Source organism: Nylanderia fulva, unplaced genomic scaffold (assembly GCF_048542155.1).
Source record: "Nylanderia fulva isolate GAGA-0341 unplaced genomic scaffold, ASM4854215v1 Scaffold9, whole genome shotgun sequence".
In the NCBI taxonomy this organism is placed as follows: domain Eukaryota; kingdom Metazoa; phylum Arthropoda; class Insecta; order Hymenoptera; family Formicidae; genus Nylanderia; species Nylanderia fulva.
The window spans coordinates 6,166,931-6,187,590 of record NW_028191026.1 but is presented as its reverse complement, the minus strand read 5'-3'; the positions used below and the strand labels follow the sequence as shown (position 1 = coordinate 6,187,590).

General features: G+C 34.2%; 2 protein-coding genes across 2 annotated transcripts in view; one reads left to right on the top strand and one right to left on the bottom strand.

Moving 5' to 3' along the window:
• LOC114929992 (uncharacterized) overlaps positions 1–20,660 on the top strand; it is a 312,459-nt gene that overhangs the window by 22,867 nt on the left and 268,932 nt on the right. The window contains exons 3-4 of the mRNA XM_085489768.1: positions 1,787–2,195; positions 2,317–2,347. Coding sequence (XP_085345894.1) covers positions 2,321–2,347 — 27 coding nt within the window. The 5' untranslated portion in view covers positions 1,787–2,195; positions 2,317–2,320. The remainder of the gene's footprint in view (positions 1–1,786; positions 2,196–2,316; positions 2,348–20,660) is intronic.
• LOC114928767 (uncharacterized) overlaps positions 1–20,660 on the bottom strand; it is a 49,090-nt gene that overhangs the window by 18,485 nt on the left and 9,945 nt on the right. The gene's annotated exons all lie outside the window — the stretch shown is intronic.

Here is a 20,660-nt window from a genome sequence, read left to right as displayed (position 1 = left end):
TATGCGCACGTGTGACTCATCTCTCTCTCTCTCGTATTACGTTATTATGCAGATAATACATATATTATTATAGTATATCGTGTCATACGGAAATTTTAGGGGATGCAAAACCAGATGTCACATTATCAGATTAATTAGAAATCTATTTTTTTGACAACAAATTTTGCGTGGCATTTCGCTTCTTTTAGAGTTGAAACCTCTAGACACTGAAAAAAATTGTTAATTTGACTAAACCATGCAACTAAATAATATTTTGTTGATTGAATATACATATACTTAATATTATTTAAATTAAATATATAACATAAATTTAACAAAACGTGTATATATATATATATATATTTGACTTAAATACTAATATATGTTCAATTAACAAAATAATTATTTAGTTGAACAGTTTAGTCAGGTCAATAATTTTGTTTTCAGTCTATACATAATAAATTCATTCTGTCTGCTGTATATTCTCTCCCGCATTTCTCTTCAACTAAATAATATTTTGTTAATTGAACATACATATAATATTATTGAAATTAAATATGTAACATATTTAATCTAACAAAACATGTATATATACTTGACTTAAATACTAATATATGTTCAATTAACAAAATAGTAATTTAGTTGAACGGTTCAGTCAAGTTAACAATTTTTTTACAATATATACATGATAAATTCATTCTTTGTGCTCTATATTCTCTCTCGCGTTTCTAGATTTAAAATGCGACAAATGTAATTTATGCTTCTAAAGAAAAAGTACGAAGATATGCAGAAAGCACGGATCTAAGGATGAATTGATATGATGCGAACGGATGTTCCCCCGATTGCATGTCGAAGAGAAGCAGCCCGACTTTTGCGATATCGACTTTGCGGAATAATTGATAACCGAGAGCATACGGGGTTTCACGTGCTTCGTCTTTAAAACTGCAACAGCCTTTGAGACGTTGAAATTTCTTCGACAATGCAGTGCCTTTCGCTCGTATTTCTTCAGAGACGCGTTTCTTTCCGACGACGCTTTCACTTTAAGCATACACGAGTTGCACGAAAATACGTATATATGTACATGTATCACATGATTGCGCGTAATCTTTTAGTCATAAATAGCCGTGTGCGAAGCTAACATATCACTTAAGGATGTATAAAGGACGTACAATTGGAGATAAAAATATATTAACGCTTTTGACGCTGCAGATTTTTTAATAATAATAAAAACGAGCAAGTAAATCGTTTTGAAATTTTGCAGAAACATTTTTATATGTTTGAAGAATATTATATAACAAAATCAAATTTTTATCATTACTTTTTCATAATTTGAATAATTTATTATCTGTCTCTCAAATATTTACATAAAATTCTATGTCAAAATTGCAAAATTCATTAATTAACTTTTAAACGAACAAGTACAAAGATTTGAAATAATTTATCATGATTTAGAACGTTAATTAAGAATGATCAGTTAAAAATTCACGGTAATATCATTGATTTGTAAAATCTATCCAATGCATCTTTAATGGAAGATTATAAATGATTCAGAGTTCTAGCTTTATTTTTAATAGTCTAGAATTCTTGATAGACTTTAAACAAATAATTCAGGCGATTAAATAAAAAACGAAAGAAAATGTTTAAGGCCAAATTGATACGCCAACTTTACGTAACACATTACTTTGTACTTTGTACTACAGCACTTTCTTCATCAATCAAATTACATATTTATATTCTGCATGTTATAAATAATGTTATAAATAGTGCGAAATTAGTCTAATATAGATATGTATTTTATCTGTTACAGGTAACATTGCGATTCACGCGTCGTTCGAGAGTACCGGATAAAGTTCCGCGCGTCGGAAGTTCCGTATAAAGTTTCCGCGGGTCGGGAGTGCCGTGTAAAGTTCCGCGGATCGGGAGTGCCGTGTAAAGTTCCACGGATCGGGAGTACCGTGTAAAGTTCCGTGGATCGGGAGTGCCGTGTAAAGTTTCGCGCGTCGGGAGTGCCGTGTAAGTTCCGCGCGTCGGGAGTGCCGTGTAAAGTTCCATGGATCGGAAGTGCCGTGTAAAATTCCGTGCGTCGGAAGTGCCGTATAAAATTCCGCGGAACGGGAGTGTCGTGCGATCGTAATTATTCGCGAGTGTCGTGAGTGCTACCAAGAGAGGAGGAGGAGGCCCAGGGAGGCATCGGGCAAGAGCGAGACAACTGTGAGGTATGCAAAATAAAAATATTTCTTTCGAAACTGTGTATTGTTTATGAGATATTCGATCCAGCCTTTCAAAACACCCTGTATACACATATGTATATACATAATTTGAATATTTTGTTTTCAGATCCATGCGCTGCGTACTACTGCACGGATCGGTGAGTGAGAAATTGTTTATTTTGTAACATTTCCACAGTGATAATAAAAGTGCGTGAAGCGGCTAATTTCGTGGAAATTCATATTGGCTTTATTTTCAATAGTTGTAGAGTTTTTGATAACAAATAGTTTATTTTAATTAAACAAATAGTTCTAGCAATTAAACCAAAGAAAATTCCTAAGGACTAAATTGATATGCTAACTTTGCGCAGCATATCACTTTGTTCTACGACATTCTCTCCTTATCAGTAATTGTTTCAATTTAAAAGATTTATAATTCTACAAGAATTCTAAGAAGAGTTCTCTCTTTTAAAAATAAAAAAATATTAATTAAAACTAAATAAATATTAGCAGCAACAAAGTGATTCAATCATCTATGATTTTTTTTCTATGAAATGATTTGCTAGCTTCACGCATGTTAAATAACATGCGAGAGGAAAAGAAAGAGAGATATAGAGTGGCAATTTTTTAAATAAAAAAAATTCTCTATCCAACAGGCGATACAGGTATATTCCGCTTGCGGCCGATTTTTCGCGGATTTTAATTGAAAAGGAATTTAATTTGAAGCATACGATTGCCAAGATATATATATATGTATATGTATATAGCGTTACAAATTGAAAACTCGTAATATATTCTGGTTTCGGCGGATCAATTTTCGCGAAGAAAAAACAACCGACCGCGAGTTTACCGGCATTTTTGGGGGAGGAATGTTCCGTGTATATATGTACAAACAATGCACGCGCGGCATTACAACGAATAACAAATATTCGGTAATTGTGGTCAGGCGCGTAGCAGCAGTAATGAATCTCCACGTTTGTCAAAATTCTTTCCGCGGCACAAACGCGCGCGTGTCCTCTAATCATACCTTGCGCTTTTGTAAAACGATAATATGCTGGAAAGAGGTGGGAAGAAGAGAGAGAGTGACGCCTTCATAAACACACGACACGCCCGGCGTCGTTAATTAGTCTTTCCTTCGCGCCGATGCGAGCCGAAACGCGGTGATTAACGCTAATCGCGTCAGTGTTTGCCGTGTTTAAAATTCCGCCGGCGGTGTCTTAAATTAAGTCCGCTAATGAATGGACCGGTGCGAGACGAGATTGCCGTTTATATATCGCCAGATGCCCTTATCGCGGCTATTCTCGAGCCCGTTGCGTACGCACGCACGTATGCATTGTCATTGATTCGATAAGCATCAGGGTCACGCAACGTAAACGTATCGCTGCCTGGAAATTATCCGAACGCTGTTATTAGGGGTAATTAATTTTTTTTTCCTCTCACATATCGTACGACAGACCACTCGCGCTATAATATATATATATATAAAGCCTTCGTAATTCGCGAGCGAGCCAATTTATCGCGAAATAAAATCGATACAACGCCGCGCAAATAATCGCACAATTTATCCCCTTTTCTTCCCCATAATCTTCCTTCGTGAAATTCAGAATAAATTCTTTCCGGAGAGAGAATTAAATTTCTGTTAAAGGTACATCTCGCTGAAAGTTCGCTGAATGTGAGTTATCTCGAGGCACAAAGAGACCTTCTTCGTCATTTAAATCGCGAAAATTATTTGAAAAGTATCGCGTGACTCCCTCTCTCTTTCTCATTTTAAATTCCTTTATTCACGACCGCGAAAAGTCGTGCGCACGATATAAATCACTTGACATATATATATTCTCTCTCTCTCTCTATATATATATAAATATATATATATATATATATATATATGTTATATGCGCGACGTTTGTTTCGCGCTTTGAACGTGTGTTTACGGTCGAAGGTTGCGAGAAAATGCGAGGAAATATTAGGAAGAAATATCTGCGCGTCTGACCGCATCTCTCGCGGGATAGGAAAAAGGGGTGAAAAGGAGGATGTGTGTGAGCCGCAGAGTCGAATTTCCAGGCGCACCAGGTGTAAGTTTCCCTGTTGCAATCTTGTCTCGCACCTGATACGCCCTACGACTTTTTCCCTCCATTGTGCCCCGACTCTGGCGGAAAAGATTGCGAGTCTTATTTATCGGTTGTGACATTGCCAAGTTTGAACGGCAGGTAGCGTTCGCGGCTGAAGGAAAAGAGATTCAAGGGGTACAATAAGCATCCCTTTTCCTCCTCCCTTTTTCTTCCGTTTGTGTGCCTCCCTTTCCCTCTCTTCTTCTTCTTCTTCTTCTTCTTCTTCTACTTCTTCCTGTTATGCTTTGTATCTTGAGCGCGTAAAGCGCGACAAGATTAACGAGATAAAGGGATCTGAAAAGGCGTTTTATTTCTCGCCATTTCGTTTATATCGCGAGTGAAATGATGGTGTTAGGTGGCGGAATAGAATGCGGCCGTATTGTACTCCAGGTGCAGTACAAACTTTAGTAGCGCGAATTCTCGGAATGTTTAAAAGGTGCCGCGTGTATTAAACTTCAACAAATATATAATTTCTCGACGGCTTACCAATTTAACTAAATCTTCGTACATATATCTTTCAAATTTGCACTAACACGTCGGTTGAATCGCATTTCTTTGCATTAATTCGACTGCTTTTTTCCCCATCTTTGTTTCTTATAGTTCAGTAAAATTGAAAAGGGCAAAACTTCAACAAAATTATAATCAAACTGAATTTTTGTGGAGATTTTTATTTCGATGTTCTAATGAAATCCTGAAAAGTACCCTTAATTTCAGTCAGGGCGATTTTTTATGGGGAGTAAAAGGGAGTAAATTTTAGTTTTTTGTCATTATCTCGAAAACTACCAATTTTTCGAGGAAAATAGTTATTATCAAAATTCTAGCTCATAAAATTCTCTACAAAAAAGGTTATACTTTTTTTCGTACAATTAATCGTTTTTGAGCAAAACGTGCGGTAAAGTTGCAATAGTTAATCACATATAATACTATAGTAATGTATACATTTTCTTTCAAACTTAATTCGCTCGGTACCTTCGAAACGATTAATTTCACGAAAAAAAGTATAATGACCTTTTTTGTAGGGAATCTTATGAACTACAATTTTGATAATAACTATTTTTCTCGAAAAATTGATAGTTTTCGAAATAATGGCAAAAAACTAAAATTTACCCCCCCATAAAAGCGCACTGGCTGAAATTAAGAGTACTTTAGAATATTTATTAGAACATCGAAATAAAGGTCTCCACAAAAATTCAGCTTAATTATAATTTTTTTTTAAGTCAAAGTCTAATTTTACTGGACTATTACCAATTTAATCTCAAATACAATCACGAGAAAAAACAATTCCGCTCATTAATATATTATCGAGAGAAAACCGTTGTTTATTATTTTAATTATATATATTAAATGCGTTTCATTTTCATTTATTAAATTTCAACAAATATAATTCTTCATCAATTTAGTGAAATTTTCTTACATAAATTTGCATGAGCACATCGGTAGAATCGCATTCTTTTGCATTAATTCGGCTACTTTTTTCCCCATCTTTGTGTTTCACCAATTTAATTTCAAATACAATCGCAGGAAAAAGCAATTTTTCTCTCATTAATATATTATCAAGAGAAAACTGTTACCTATTATTTTTGTTATATTTGAAAGGCATTTTATTTATTTGAGAACAATGTGGAAAATGAAAAGTTGAATGGTATAAAAGGTTTTAATTTTTCGTAAGCGGTAAAAACCGCGAGATTCGTATATTATATATACGAATTTAATAATAACGACTATCAGATATCTCTCGTTTTGTAATTATTTGAAATTCTTTCGAGCAAAAGGGTATCCGTTTTATCAATATTTACGCATTTCGTATGCTGTTTGCAAAATTGTTTGCAAAAGCAAAATAGTCCTTCGCGAACACACGCGTCGGCGGACGTATATTTTGGAAATAATGCGGCGTAATAGGAAATGTTGGAAAAACAGTATTATCATAATTTAATTCGCTCATTAAACCTTCAACCTTTGACGACCTTTGATAACGATCCGCTGATTGAGGATCGCAGAGATCATAGTGTATCGCGAAATTTGTTTTTTCCCTCCACCTTCTCTCTTTGCCATCCCGCACACACATATTTATATATATATATACATACATATATATATATATATATATATATATATATATATATATATACACACAATATATACACGCATACACATAATTTCGAATCACAGAGATCGAGCAATTACCAGGCGTATGAATATTTAATCGGGCTTTTGGTGACCGATTGTGCTCAATGCAGTTCATCGTATAATCCGGGATGTCAAAATATATATGTCGCGTGCGCGATCGGCAGAGGGTTAAAATGTCCGCGCGCCCGCCTCGACGAACTGAATATTTATGGCCGGCACGCGTACGTGGGGCGGACATTGTTCTTCATTACATCCGCGCGCGTGAAATCCATGATGATGCTCGATCGCGGGATTAAACGCTGCCTGAAGAATTCCTTGCGATTTTTCTTTATTTCTTTTTTTTTTTTTTTCGACAGCCCGAGAAAACAGTTTTTATGTAATAATATTTCTATAGAAAATTATATACATAGAAATATTTCTATTATCAAATTATTATATATATTTCTGTATATATAATTTTATAAATTTATTGAAATTTTGACCTAATTGGCCAGTACAATTTAATTAAAAACACTACGTGTTGACTCTTAGGTACGGGTCCTTTTCAAGTGTAACTTTCAAGATGTTGATTCGACAGCAATAAAATTACTAATGTTAAACGTTAAAAACGTTTGACTTAAATTGATTTACTTGTCTCCGGTTTAACATTAGTAATTTTATTGCTGTCGAATCAACATCTTGAAAGTTACACTTGAAAAGGACCTAAGGGTCGAAACGTAGTGTTTCTAATTAAATTATACTGGTCAGTTAGGTCGAAATTTCAATAAATTTGTATGGTTGTACTCATCACTGGCGACTTCATTAATTTTATAAATTATTTAAATATTTCTACATCAAATTTTTATATACATTTCTGTATATATAATCTTATAAATTATTTAAATATTTCTATATATAAAATTATATAGAAATATGTAAAATTATAACCGCAAAATTATATATAAAATATGTCCATACATAATTAGATAAAAGTTGTTTTTATATATACTTATATAAATTTATTATATATATATAATAAATATTTCTTCATATATATAAATATATAATATGTTTCATATGTAATTTGACATGATTATATATGAACCCTTATAATTTATATATAAATTTATATAATTATGTATAAAAATGGACATATTTCACAAATATAATTTTACGATTATATGTATAATTATACAATTATTTATATATATTTATATATAAAAAATTTTTTTCCGAGAGTTTATTCGAGAATACGCTGAAAAAAATCCATGTACTTTTATATGAAAATTAATTGTTCAGAACTGGGAAATTTATACTTGCTTATTATTGTAATTTTTTTCCATTTGTTTTAAAGTGAAAATATATATTAATGTATAAATATATATAAAATATAGGTAAAATTATTATTTTTATGCAAAAATTATATGTAATTTTCAATTTACTATTTTTACTTTATCATTATTTAATTTTGAAAATATAGAAGATTTATATTTCATGTGAAATTACATATAATTTGTAATCTTCCATATAAGTAGCAATATTGCATAATTATGGTGGGTCGAAAAAACCTAGCATAATCATGTAATTTTACACAAAATTTTTTTCCAGTGTAGGGTAACCAACTCTTAATCGATCAATTTCGGGATATAAACCTTAAAAAACCGGAACTGTTTTATTGTATAATTTTAATTTTGGAACATAATGTTATATTTTAATATTGTATATTATTTTTTAATATAAATAATTATTTAGTTTGAAACTGAACTGATAAATTCTTAAAACAAAATTAATGAATAAATTAGCAACCGAACATAAAAACGATAAAAAAATTCAAAAGATTTTTCTTATGCACGGAGAGAGAGAGTTTACCCTAAAAATTATGGTAATCGTGAAACAATATAGCATTGAAAGAATTTTGTAAATAGAAGAATAAGAATTTCATAAATATTTATATATTTTTATTTTCTCTGATTAATATTTACCACAATAAAGAATATTAATATGTACATAGTAAAATTACTCGAACATATTTTATATTTCTATGGTAGATATTAATATTTATATTGTGCTGTAAATATTAATCAGAGAAACTCTTATAAAATTCTTCCAATACCATATCATTCCACGATTACCACCATAAAATCAAATTCTAGAGTTAATTTTATACTTATATATATATGAAACTTTAGTATGATTGTTTTATATTATGTAATGTTACGTGAAAAATTGGGACAAATCGCAAGTTTTTTGGACGTTTCTGAGAGTCGAAAATCGGAAAATTCGGGACGGTTCGCCACCCTATTCGAGAAGTTATTGGTAACAGCTCTTTACTCGATCAGATTTCTCTCTATCTCGCGCTCTTTTTTTTCCGCGATAAATCTTTGGGAAATCGTCGTATTCGTTATTCGCTGTCGTCCGCAAATTGATACGGATGCGAGTGGCGAATAAGTTAAAAGAATACGAAGGACTGTCAGCGAAAGGAGATTTATGGAATCGGCCATCTGGTCGTCGTGCATTTTTTTTCACGCCGTAGCGCACGTGTGAAGGAAAAAATAAAATCGTTACTCGACGGAGCGAGTAACGACTTCCCCGAGAAATGGCTCGAGTTAAAGCACCGATGTATCTACAAGTATGTAGGAAGAAATATTGTAGGGGAACTCTCGGGGTGTGTTCTCCGCGGGAACTTGCAGGTCCTTATTTCATAATAAGGACGAAGGTTACAGTAGATTTTTCATGGACCTGTCGTTGAGGTTCGCTTGCCTTTCGCGTAACTCGGTAATCTCAATATTTTAAACTTCGAGAGTAAGGTGAAGCATGAACTTAAAATCGACCAATAAAATCCTTATATTATGCAGGGTGTCCTAGAATTACCGATTTTCCTCAGTGAAAAGTGTCGAGTCCTAATTTTTGACATCTTGTATCTTTGCAGCTAAGTCTTAAATTAAAATTTTATTAAAATAAACTCGAAATTAATTGAAGAATGTACACAGAGAGAATATTCTTTTAGAATTCACCCTCTGAAATTGGAAGAAATGTATGAGTTTCTCTGATTAAGATTTATTAGAATAAAAAACATTAATATGTTCAGAGTAAAATTAATCGAACGTATTTCATATCTTGTTGTGGTACATATTAATACTTTTTATTGTGATAAATATTAATCAGAAAAGTTCTTACAAAATTCTTCCAATACCATATAGTCCCACGATTTTCAGGGTAAATTCTAGGAAAAAATTCTCTCTGTGTAGTTTTATTAATATTTTATTTCCACAAGAGAGAAAGAGAGATTTAGTTTGCGAAAAATTCTTTATTTTCAATCGCAATTATTGGTGCTTTGACATTTTTCTGAGGAAAAATCGTCTCCGAATGACCCCAAAAATCTGCCATTAAATAGTAGTCCAGTAAAATTAGACTTGAAACGGGCAAAAAAATTATAATCAAGCTGAATTTTTGTGGAGACTTTTATTTCGATATTCTAATAAAAAGTACTCTTAATTTCAGTCAGGGCGTTTTTTATGGGGGATAAATTTTAGTTTTTTGCCATTATCTCGAAAACTATCAATTTTTCGAGAAAAATAGTCAGTAACAAAATTGTAGTTCATAAAATTCTTTACAAAAAAGGTCTGTATACTTTTTTCGTGGAATTAATCGTTTCGATAATATAGAGCGAATTAAATCTGAAAGAAAATTATATTAGAAATATTGCAACTTTACCGCACGTTTTACTCAAAAACGATTAGTTGTACGAAAAAAAGTGTAATAACCTCTTTTGTAGAGAATTTTATGAATTACAATTTTGATAATAACTATTTTTCTCGTAAAATGGATAGTTTTCGAGATAATGGCAAAAAACTAAAATTTACCCGCTTTTACTCCCTAATTTGTTTGAAGTCGAAGTCTAATTTTACTGGACTATCGAGGATCCTCTACCTCTGAGGCACTTCGTACATATACACGTTCGAATTGAATTTTTTCCCTCTAAAGCATAAACGGCACCCTCTCTTCCGACTCACCCCCGACAGCTCCTCTCTTATTAAGCGCATAAACAGGGTATCTGATCGTGTTGTGTCGTCGCGTGTACGATCGTTTCGTGTCCGATCGTGTTTCACTTTCCCGTATGCCTTTACGCGATCTTGTCGAGATCATGTTCGGGTCGCATTCGAGAGTCACTTTGTTGGCATCGCTTGACACGCCGAGGGGTTGAGGGTGAAGGGGTGGAAAGATGGAAAGGGGTGGAAAGAGGATAAAAGAGAAAAATAAAAACCGCTCGCGAATGTCCGATCGGGCATAACCGATAAAGCGCTCCTTGCGAGATAAATTAGCCACCCGCGCCCGTATAAATATTCCTTTCAACCGCGGCGGAAATAAGCTGCTGCGATAAATTTTCAATACAGGAGAGAGCCCGCGATACTATTCCTCCTGCTCCTTGAACCCGATAATTGATCCTCGTCTCGTACGTTGGCTTGTTATTTTCCTCAAGCGAAGCCCGATAGAAGCGCGAGGGTGAAATATATCCTCCTCTCTCTCTCTGGCACAGTCGATTTTATACACCCCCGGTTAATATCCGCATCCCTGAATTTAAATCCCGCATTTCCAACGCGGAATGATGAAGCGAAAAACGAGGAGCTGCGCGCGATTACTATCGCTCGGCTTGGCGCGATATAACGTTTTTCCCGTATATAACGGACAGACGTGTATATATATATATATATATATATATATGCGTGACGCTATGTTAATTATCGCAAAAACTGGAGAAATATCGCGACACATCAAATTAATACGCTCGCAGATTTCGCCCGACCGGGGATGGACGGTTCTCTCCGACGCTCGGAATTTTTTGGGTTTTTTTTATCTTTTTTTTTTATTATTTAATGGGGATGATAAAGTAATTGTACACTATTGTTGATCCGCTATCAATAGCTTTCATTTAACTTTCGAATGCGTCACGTTGTTGATTGGCAACAAAGTGATTAAATGTATATATAAAAAAATAATCGGCAGAAAAAGAGGGAGAGAGAGAGAGAGAATAAAATACAGGATTCGTAACTACGGAGGTAAAATACAATAAAGTGAATAGATTGCTATTCATCTTTTGTGTTCCAAATAGCTGATTGTTTTGAATTGTTTACGTCACTTGTTGACTCGTACTGTTGTACGATTCCCCGTGTGTACATGTGCGGATTATTTTTTCTTTTTTTTTAATCAGAAATAAATACACATGTGTATCGTAAAGTCATTGACTTGTCTATCTAGGATACCTATATGTGTGTGTGTAAAAAATTCTATTTCTCTATTTGATATTTCATTGCTACAAACTGACTTTGGATTATACTCTTACGCCTGAATCACCATGGGGAACCGAAAGGATAAACAATTTCCGAAATTACTCTGTTCCTTCGGACGGGGAAGCGATTCCGAACCGGTAGCAATCGCGAGGTCGATTGAATTGTTAATCTCTCCGAGTTCTAAAATCGATTTCCCTCTATCGCAGACCTTAAGCATCCCACGCGATTCGTTTATTTTTCGCCGCGCGCTCTATTGAATCGGGGAACTAACGAATCTCTTTGAGACGACGTTTTCATACAACCTAACCGTTAACCTGCTCATCGGGCAAAATTTCGTTATTAATGCTAAAGGCTGAAAATCTCGCTTCTCTTCTACATCGTTATCGAGTGATTCTGACGCGTCGAAATGAAATAATGTATACGTCGAAAGCACTTTCTTTCTTAATTTGTTGTTATTTTATTTTTATTTTTTTTATATTAAATATATGTAAATAAATTCTAGTGTTTAATTTGAAAGGAGAACAAATGCTTAGTTTTTTTTACTGATTCCAAGGGGGCATACTTAAAATTTTTGTTTCTTTTTTTCTTAATTCTTTAAATTTAATTTTTTCATTTTTTATATTAAATATTTAAATAAGTTTCAATATTTATTCAAAAGGAGAACAAATGCTTTATTTTTTTACTGATTCCAAGGGGGACATAATTAACATTTTTTAATTCTTTCTTAATTTTTTGTGATTTTTTTATATTAAGAGGATGCTGCCGTTGTTCTGTTTTACCGACTTTAAGTTAGGTTAGGTTCGCTTTTTAATGAATATACAGATTGAAAAGTACGAATCTTTTGATACAAGCTTTTAATCTCTTTTTTATTACTTTTGTATTATTCTTTCATGTCATCTCTATTGGGAATGACATATTTTGTGCACAAATAAATTGTAAAACTTTGGTATTAAATAAGTATTCTTATGAGCTGATGCAAGAGGCCGATAAAAAACTGTAATTTTTTATCTTTTATTGTTTTTTTTATACGAAATTACAGCGTCCCCGTTTATTGTTATCAGTACTTTTGAAAGGAGAACAATTAATTTTGTTACTGATTCCAAGGGGGCATAATTAAAATATTTTTGTTTCTTATTTTTTATTCTTTCTTAATTTTTTAATTTTTTTACACTAAATATGCAAATAAATTCCAATATTTATTCTAAAGGAGAGCAAATACTTAATTTTTTTACTGATTCCAAAGGAGGGCACAATTAAAAGTTTTTGTTCTTAACAAATTTTTAAATTGTAATTTTTTATATTAAATATGTAAATAAATTCTAATATTTATTTTTTAAAGAGGAGTAAATGCTTAATTTTTTCACTCCTTCCAAGGGGACAAACGCCCCATTTTGCATGGTCGAAAGAGGTAAAAGAGACATTTTTCTTTGTTTGGCAGTTTTTTTTAGGAACGAAATCTACCCTCTGGATTCATTTCCTTTCCCAGACTCCTCTTTCACCTACCGCGATTTTATTTACGCGGTTTCTCTCTACGCGCCTAAAATACCGCGAAAGCGAGATGCGCAAGGGTCGTCGCCTGTCCTAAGACGCGAACAAATCTCCGGAGCTTCCTCTCGCATGTAAATGCAAAGGATGCGCGTACACCTACGTTAAGCCGCGCTGGTGCACGCGCGGGAAATAAATTGGATAAGAGCGGGCGACGATTGTCTCCCGACAAGAGCGAGCGAGAGAGCGAGGACACCCACAAGTATGCATGTATCTACATGTACGTGCGTTTTATCGCGATTTTCCCGTCCTGCCACCCCGGAGATATTACTCCATGGCAAATTTGCTCCACTCTAATGAAACATTTACCATTTACCGGCTTGTTGTATCTTTTTAACCCATCGAGCGCGATGTCAACGCACACGTGCTCGTGACGGACGCGGACACGGTCGATTTAATTAAACGCAATTGGGGATGTGTAGAGGGCAGGATGATACGACGACGACGACGACAGCAAGACAACGAGATATATATACATATATATATATATATATATAGATCTCAGCTGGCGAACGAGATATTTATTTATCCGTGTTTCTCTCGGTGCGCTGTGATCTATTCAAATGAAATCCAAAAACTCCTCTCGCGCGTGATTTAGCACTGTAAATCAGGCCGTAATACGAGAATTAATCCCCGCCGCGCTCTGCTGAACGTATCGCTCGGCGAGATTATAAATTTGTTCGCCAGGCGGAGGGAGGCGTTAATCCGTAACTACACCTCCGGAGACTTCCAGATTTGAGGAAATCCCGCTGTTGCGTGATTTCCTCGAAGCAGACGCGAGCGAGCGAGTTAGATTTATCGTGTTTATTTAAGGGAATCCTAAACGCCCCGCGTTCTACTCTCTATCGATAAAACATCATTTTTGCGCACTCGTTTCTTTTCGTTGATTCCGGGGAATAATTAAATGATTTTTCGCGCGATATTGAAGGGTGTCTAGGAAATTGCTAATCAGCTGTCATTTTTAATGCGTGCAGTTATTGAGCAAAATAGAAATTGTGTTGAAAACAGGAAAGTCTGCAGTTCTTAATGAATATAAATAACATCTTTGTATATCAGTTTATTTGGTTGAAAAAAAATAATGAAAAAGTGCTAATAATCACATATGTAAACTAATGGTAAATGCTTTTCCGTGATATTAAAGTACAGAATGTCCCTTAGGAAATTGCTGAAACTAATCAGCTGTCATTTTTAATACGTGCAGTTATTGAGCAAAACAAAAATTGTGTTGAAAACAGGAAAGTCTTTAATGGACAGTTTTTAATGGATATAAATAAAATGTATACCAGTTTATTTGAATAAAAAAAGTAATAAAAAAAGTGCTAATAATCACATATGTAAACTAATGATAAATATTTTTAAAGTTCACTCCATTTGAATTTGTACAAAATTCTGTTCTTTTACGAAAACTCATAGAAATGTTTTCAAATATGTCATTTTTAATGTTATTGATGATCCTTTTAAAAACTGCTACTAAATCTGGCACTGTTGAAAATATTTATCATTAGTTTGTAATTTTATGTGATTATTAACATTTTCATTACTTTTTATCAATAAAATAAACTGATATTCAAACATTTTATTTGTATCCATTAAAAACTGCAGACTTTCCTCTTTCCAACACAATTTTTTTCTCAATAATTGCATGCATTAAAAATGACAGTTTCAACAATTTCCTATGGGACATCCTGTACATACAGAAACGCAAAAAGCAAAAACAAAAAAGAAACTTTTTAAATTAAGAAATTAAAATTTCTTTGTTCTTAACATAAAAATAAAAGAGTGAGTGGGAGAAACAAAACATTTATTTTAATTTTCATCATTTTTTAAACACTTCTTCGTGAGACATACATTGCGTATTAAGAGGATCCTAAATATTGTCCTATTTTATCGATAAAAATTAAATTAAAATTTTTTTATTCTTAACATAAAATCGGTAGATCCACGCTTTGTTTCTATATGCACTTTAATATCGTGGAAAATTATACTGTGCAATCAGTAAAAAAAAGAGGGTGCGTAAAATTATTTTATAGATAAAACAGGACAGCATTTAGGATTCCCTTAAATTGATTTAGATTGCATTGCTCGAAGAAGGAAAGAATACACAAATACATATATATATATATATATGTATACGATTCGTGCCATATCGATAATTGATTACGTTTATTAAACGTTTATTCCGAGTCTATTAAAAGAGACTATACCGCGTTATCTCGCGGAAAAACGGGTCGCGATCGGCAGAGATTATATTTAAACGCTCGATTTGTTCTCTCTCTCTCTCTCTCTCTCTCTCTCTTTCTTTCTCTCTCCCTCTGGAAATTTTTGACACATACTCGAACATCGAAACGGCGACGGCGACGGTGATGTTTGAGTTTGGGCGCCCGGAATATTTGTAATTGAAATGCATATGCCGCATTAGTTCCATTATTACTCACATTATATGTTATTAGTCTATTCGAGCGCGTGATTATTTTAATATCCGGTGTGTGTGCGTGCGCGACCGGGACTGTTCTGCAGCTATATATTTACAAATTAAATTCGCTGCGCGATCTCTATCTATACAGAGACAGGAGAAAATCCGATGTGTATTGAATCTCATGCGGGAAAAAGAGGGAGGGAAGGGAGGAGAGCGAGCGATCCGTTGTTTGTCGGTTTATTATTTTATCTGCTTGCGCTATGATAGCTTCGATGGCTCGGATCGTCCTCCTGTTTTTCCTCCTCAAGCGCACAAATATTGGAATTTCCCGTGTAATAAGGGCTCGTCCGAGAGGGTCCGTTAAAGTTCTTCCGTGATTCGTGAATGTTCGTTATACAAGGTGTCCTCAAATTCGCGAATCATCTGTTCATGCCATTCCTGGAGTCATTAGGAGACGATGTTTTGCGTGTTCCCAATTTTTGTGTAATTTTTGTATATCTTCATAATTATGCCATTGTTCTGTTTTATCGACTTTAAATTAGGTTAGGTTCACTTTTTATTGAATATACAGATTGAAAAATCCTTCACAATGAAAGTACTGATAATAATGAATGGGCAGAGCTGTCCAGCAACTCATTTTTGTTGTTTTATGCCTTGACATCGATTCCGCACGCAAATATACATACATAATTAATTCAAGTACGAATCTTTTGATACAGCCTTTTAATCTCATTTTTATTACTTCTGCATTATTTCTTCATGTCATCTCTATTGGGCGCGCCATATTTTGTGCGCAAATAAACTGCAGAACTTTTGTATTAAATAAGTATTTTTATGAGCTGATGCAAGAGGCCGATAAAAAACTGTAATTTTTTCACTTTTATTATTTTTTTATATGAAATTACAGCGTTCCCCGTTCATTATTATCAGTATTTTAATTGTGGAGAAGGATTTTTCAATCTGTATAGCCAGTAAGAAGAAAAGCCCTTCAACTCAAAGTCGATAAAACAGTCATGGTCAGCATTCTCTTAAGAGGATGCCGTCGTTGTTCTGTTTTACCGACTTTAAGTTAAGTCAGGTTCACTTTTCATTGAATATACAGATTGAAAAATCCTCCACAATGAAAGTACTGATATTTATGAATGGGAAGCGCTATCCAGCAACTAATTTTTGCTGTTTTATGCCTCGATTTCGCACGCAAATATACATACATAATTAATTCAAGTACGAATCTTTTGATATAGGCTTTTAATCTCATTTTCATTACTTTTGTATTATTCTTTCATGTCATCTCTATTGAGTGCGTCATATTTTGTGTGCAAATAAACTGCAGAATTTTTGTATTAAATAAATATTGTTATGAGCTGATGCATGAAAATGGCATGCAGAATTTTTAGCATATGTTTCTGACGTCACGATTTCAACATGGTCGGCTACAATTCTATTAAACTCTACTTAAAATTAATTGAAAAATGTGGCATATTAATATTTAATTTCTACAAGACTTTACGAAAAATCCTTTATTTTGACTCGCAATTATTGGTCATTTTCTGAGGAAAAATCGTTTCTAAATGCGATTCCAGAAATCTGCCATTAACAGGTTTACTGCCAATTCTGGGACACTCTTTATAGGAATACAACAACGGTAGATGTGTATAGGTACCATAAGTCGCGAGCAAACGTTATTAAGACGAACGGGAACGGGGAAATAGAAAAGTCAGATAAAGGAGAGAAACTCGAGAAATTATCCGAGCGCGCGGAGCGAAAAAAATAAAAGGAAGAAAAGGCATAATTACGCCGTTTCGTCGAATCCGTAACGCTTCGTATATAACGTTACACGGTATAATGCTTCGCGACGAGCGGAAAAAGTGATAAAACGATCGAGTTGCCGTAATTAATCACGGTGCGAAGGCCCCGCGGGGTTCCCTCGATGTAAGTACATAATTTTGACGTGCCGCGATGATAATGCTTTCCGATAGATTTGCTTCGCGTGTAGTAATTAATGGCTCGCGAAAGGGAACGAGTTATATATATGAGCCGTGCAAATGTTTCGCTCGCTGTCCGCGAATCAATGAATCGTCCTGACGAGTTGCGGACGAATAAAACGAATTGATCACACTAGTTTGCAAGAAAAATTTTTTTTCATCATTTTAAAGGTTTTCTTATAGATTTTTGCATGCTGAAAAAACGATGCTGCGAGCCAATTTTTATCAGCACGTCAGGCGTCCGAAATAATTGAAGTTCAATATGCAATAAATGGCTTTTTTGCGATATTTGATATTTTTTTTTGTAAAAAAGGTTAACGTTATTTGGAAATTCTGATTAGATGTCACGAATGTATTGTTCAACCTCCTTTTCTTTTTTTTATTTTGATATCTTGCTTTTAGCAATGTTATAAAAAAGTTGAACTCTACTTCTGATATGAGAACTCGTTTCTATAAAAAGTAGCTTTAATTTCTCATAACATGGCTAAAAAGTAAGATATCAATCGAAAATTTTAAAAATGCATTTTATTCATGACATCTTCCCGAAATTCGAGATTAACGCGTTAATCTTTTTTTTATAAAAAAAACTCAAATATCGCAAAAAAGCCATTTTTTGCAACCATCCATTATGGTTTAAAATAACTAAAAAAATCGAAAGAAACATCATCTTGTCGGGTTTCAAATAAGTTTTGCTAAACTAGTGCATTATTACCGCCGAGTGCATAAATACTTTTTTTTCTATTTTCGAATTCTCCGCTTGTTAAAGAATAAACGAGAATAACAAAAAAAAAAAAACGCTCGCATGTTGTTATGCGCGTTATAAATAATTTGTAGAATTTTTTTCTCTAAAATTTCGCAAAGATCAAGTATATACTTTGAGGGCTCGATTATTATTTTATTTCTCATTTTACTGGCGCGCTCGATAAAAATTCCCGTCCGTACGTGTGTGCGTGCGCGTCGGTGTTAAATAATTTAAATCATAATTCAGAATACGACCGCGAGAGCTGGAACAGCGGTACTGAGCGGCTATAAAATTATGTGTTTGCATATCACAAAGAGCAGAAAAAGTATGCTCGCGTGGGGACACGTGAACGCCAGAGTGTTAATCATACGGGCAAATGGGCGCGTTAAACGGTACATGCGCTCCTTATCTGGAGTATCACAATATTTTTTCGCGTTTTCCGCGCTCTCAAATAATATGAAATAAAGAGGTAACGTTAGGGGGAAGAGAGACAGAGAGAGAGAGAGAGAGAGAGAGAACGAGATTGCACGACCGAAAGAGCATAGGATGTGGCAGAGTACAGCCGGACAGATAAAAGAATTTATTGCCTTCTGGAGGCAAATTGTCCCGGTCGTAAAATAAGTTCCGGAAACTAGAAAAATGCACGCGCGTCGGGGGCGCGAAAAATGCAGTCATCAAGCATTAAAGGGATGCTGGACTAGGTCTGTTTTATCGACAAATATTATTTTCATTTAACTCTTTATTGGCTGCACAAAATGAAAAATTCTTTACTAAAATTTGAGTATTCATAATAACAAATCTGAACTACTACATATCTGTATACATAAAAAACAAGAAAGCTAAATAATTATAGTTTTTCCATTTGTCTTTTGCATTGGGTAAACTTAACCTAAACGATAAGAAAACTGTAATTATTTAACTTTCTTGGTTTTTTTTATAAACACATATAATAGCCCAGATTTATTATTATGAATACTTTAATTCTAGTAAAGGATTTTTCATTTTGTATCAATAAAGAGTTAAATATCAATAATATTTGTCGATAAAACAGATCTAACCAGCATTCCTTTAAGCGCCGAATTGCTGATGGTCAACTTAACCTAAACGATAAGAAAACTGTAATTATTCAACATTCTTGTTTCTTTTTATATGCACATATAATAGCCCAGATTTGTTATTAAGAATACCTTAATTCCAGTAAAGGATTTTTCATTCTGTATAACTAACAAAGAGTTAAATGACAATAATATTTGCCGATAAAACAGACCTAATCATCATCTCTTTAAGCGCCGAATTGCTGACAAAGTATATACGACTGCGAAAAACGCATTCGATATGTGCCTCTTATATTCCTAAACTTATCGCATTTATTTTATTTTTTTTTATTTACTCATATCATAAATCTGCGCGTGGCGCATGCAAAGAGAGTGATAAGCAAAATTATTCTGACAAGTGATTCTGTTTATTTTAACGACGCGTCACGCTCTAAAATGCGAAATAGTGCGCGAGTGCGCATGCGTGTTATACATATGCGAATAAAAAAATAACCAGGCGCTCTTAGTTATCTTCCGGCAATGACGAGAGGACGTGCGCGATCACGTACCACGGAGATTCGAGATTATGAGACAATTATTTAAACAAAATTCCTCCGTCTCTCTCTCTGGTATCTTGTCATCGATTTGCACGCCGTCTTTCGGATAAAATGAGCGTAAAATAGATGGAAAGTCAGAGGGAAGGAGAAACTTCGTTCCGGCTGATTGAATTTTGCGCATTAATGACGGTTATGAAAGTTAATCATGATGAATGTTGTACAAGATCAGAATTATTTTTGTAATGAAAAATTATTTAATCAATTATTCTCGTCTTGTAAATTCGATCGCGCGCGAACCTTAAGATTGCAGTATTTCATAGAAGCTCTTCGTATCCCTCTTCTCTCTTTCGCCTATAAAATTGTAAAATTTATGCAGCACTCTCATGAATCAATGCATTCTATTTTTATATCCTCGCGTACAAAGTTACAAAGTTTCGCGTATCCCGGAAAACGTCAGATCTCGCGCGAGCTATGACGGGACTCCCGTGACAAGCTAATAAATCTCGTCCGAGCGTAATTAAGTTAGCCGGGGTGCTTTTATATATTAAATTATGCGCGACGTCGCGCGCGATAAAAAAAAGTAGTATCTTTGATTACTGTTTTGCATAGAGATTTGCCGAACGGGAGTAGCGGGAGAAAAAACTAGAGGTAAAAACCGCGGGAAAATGCGTAGAGAGGGCTGGTTTGGGGTCG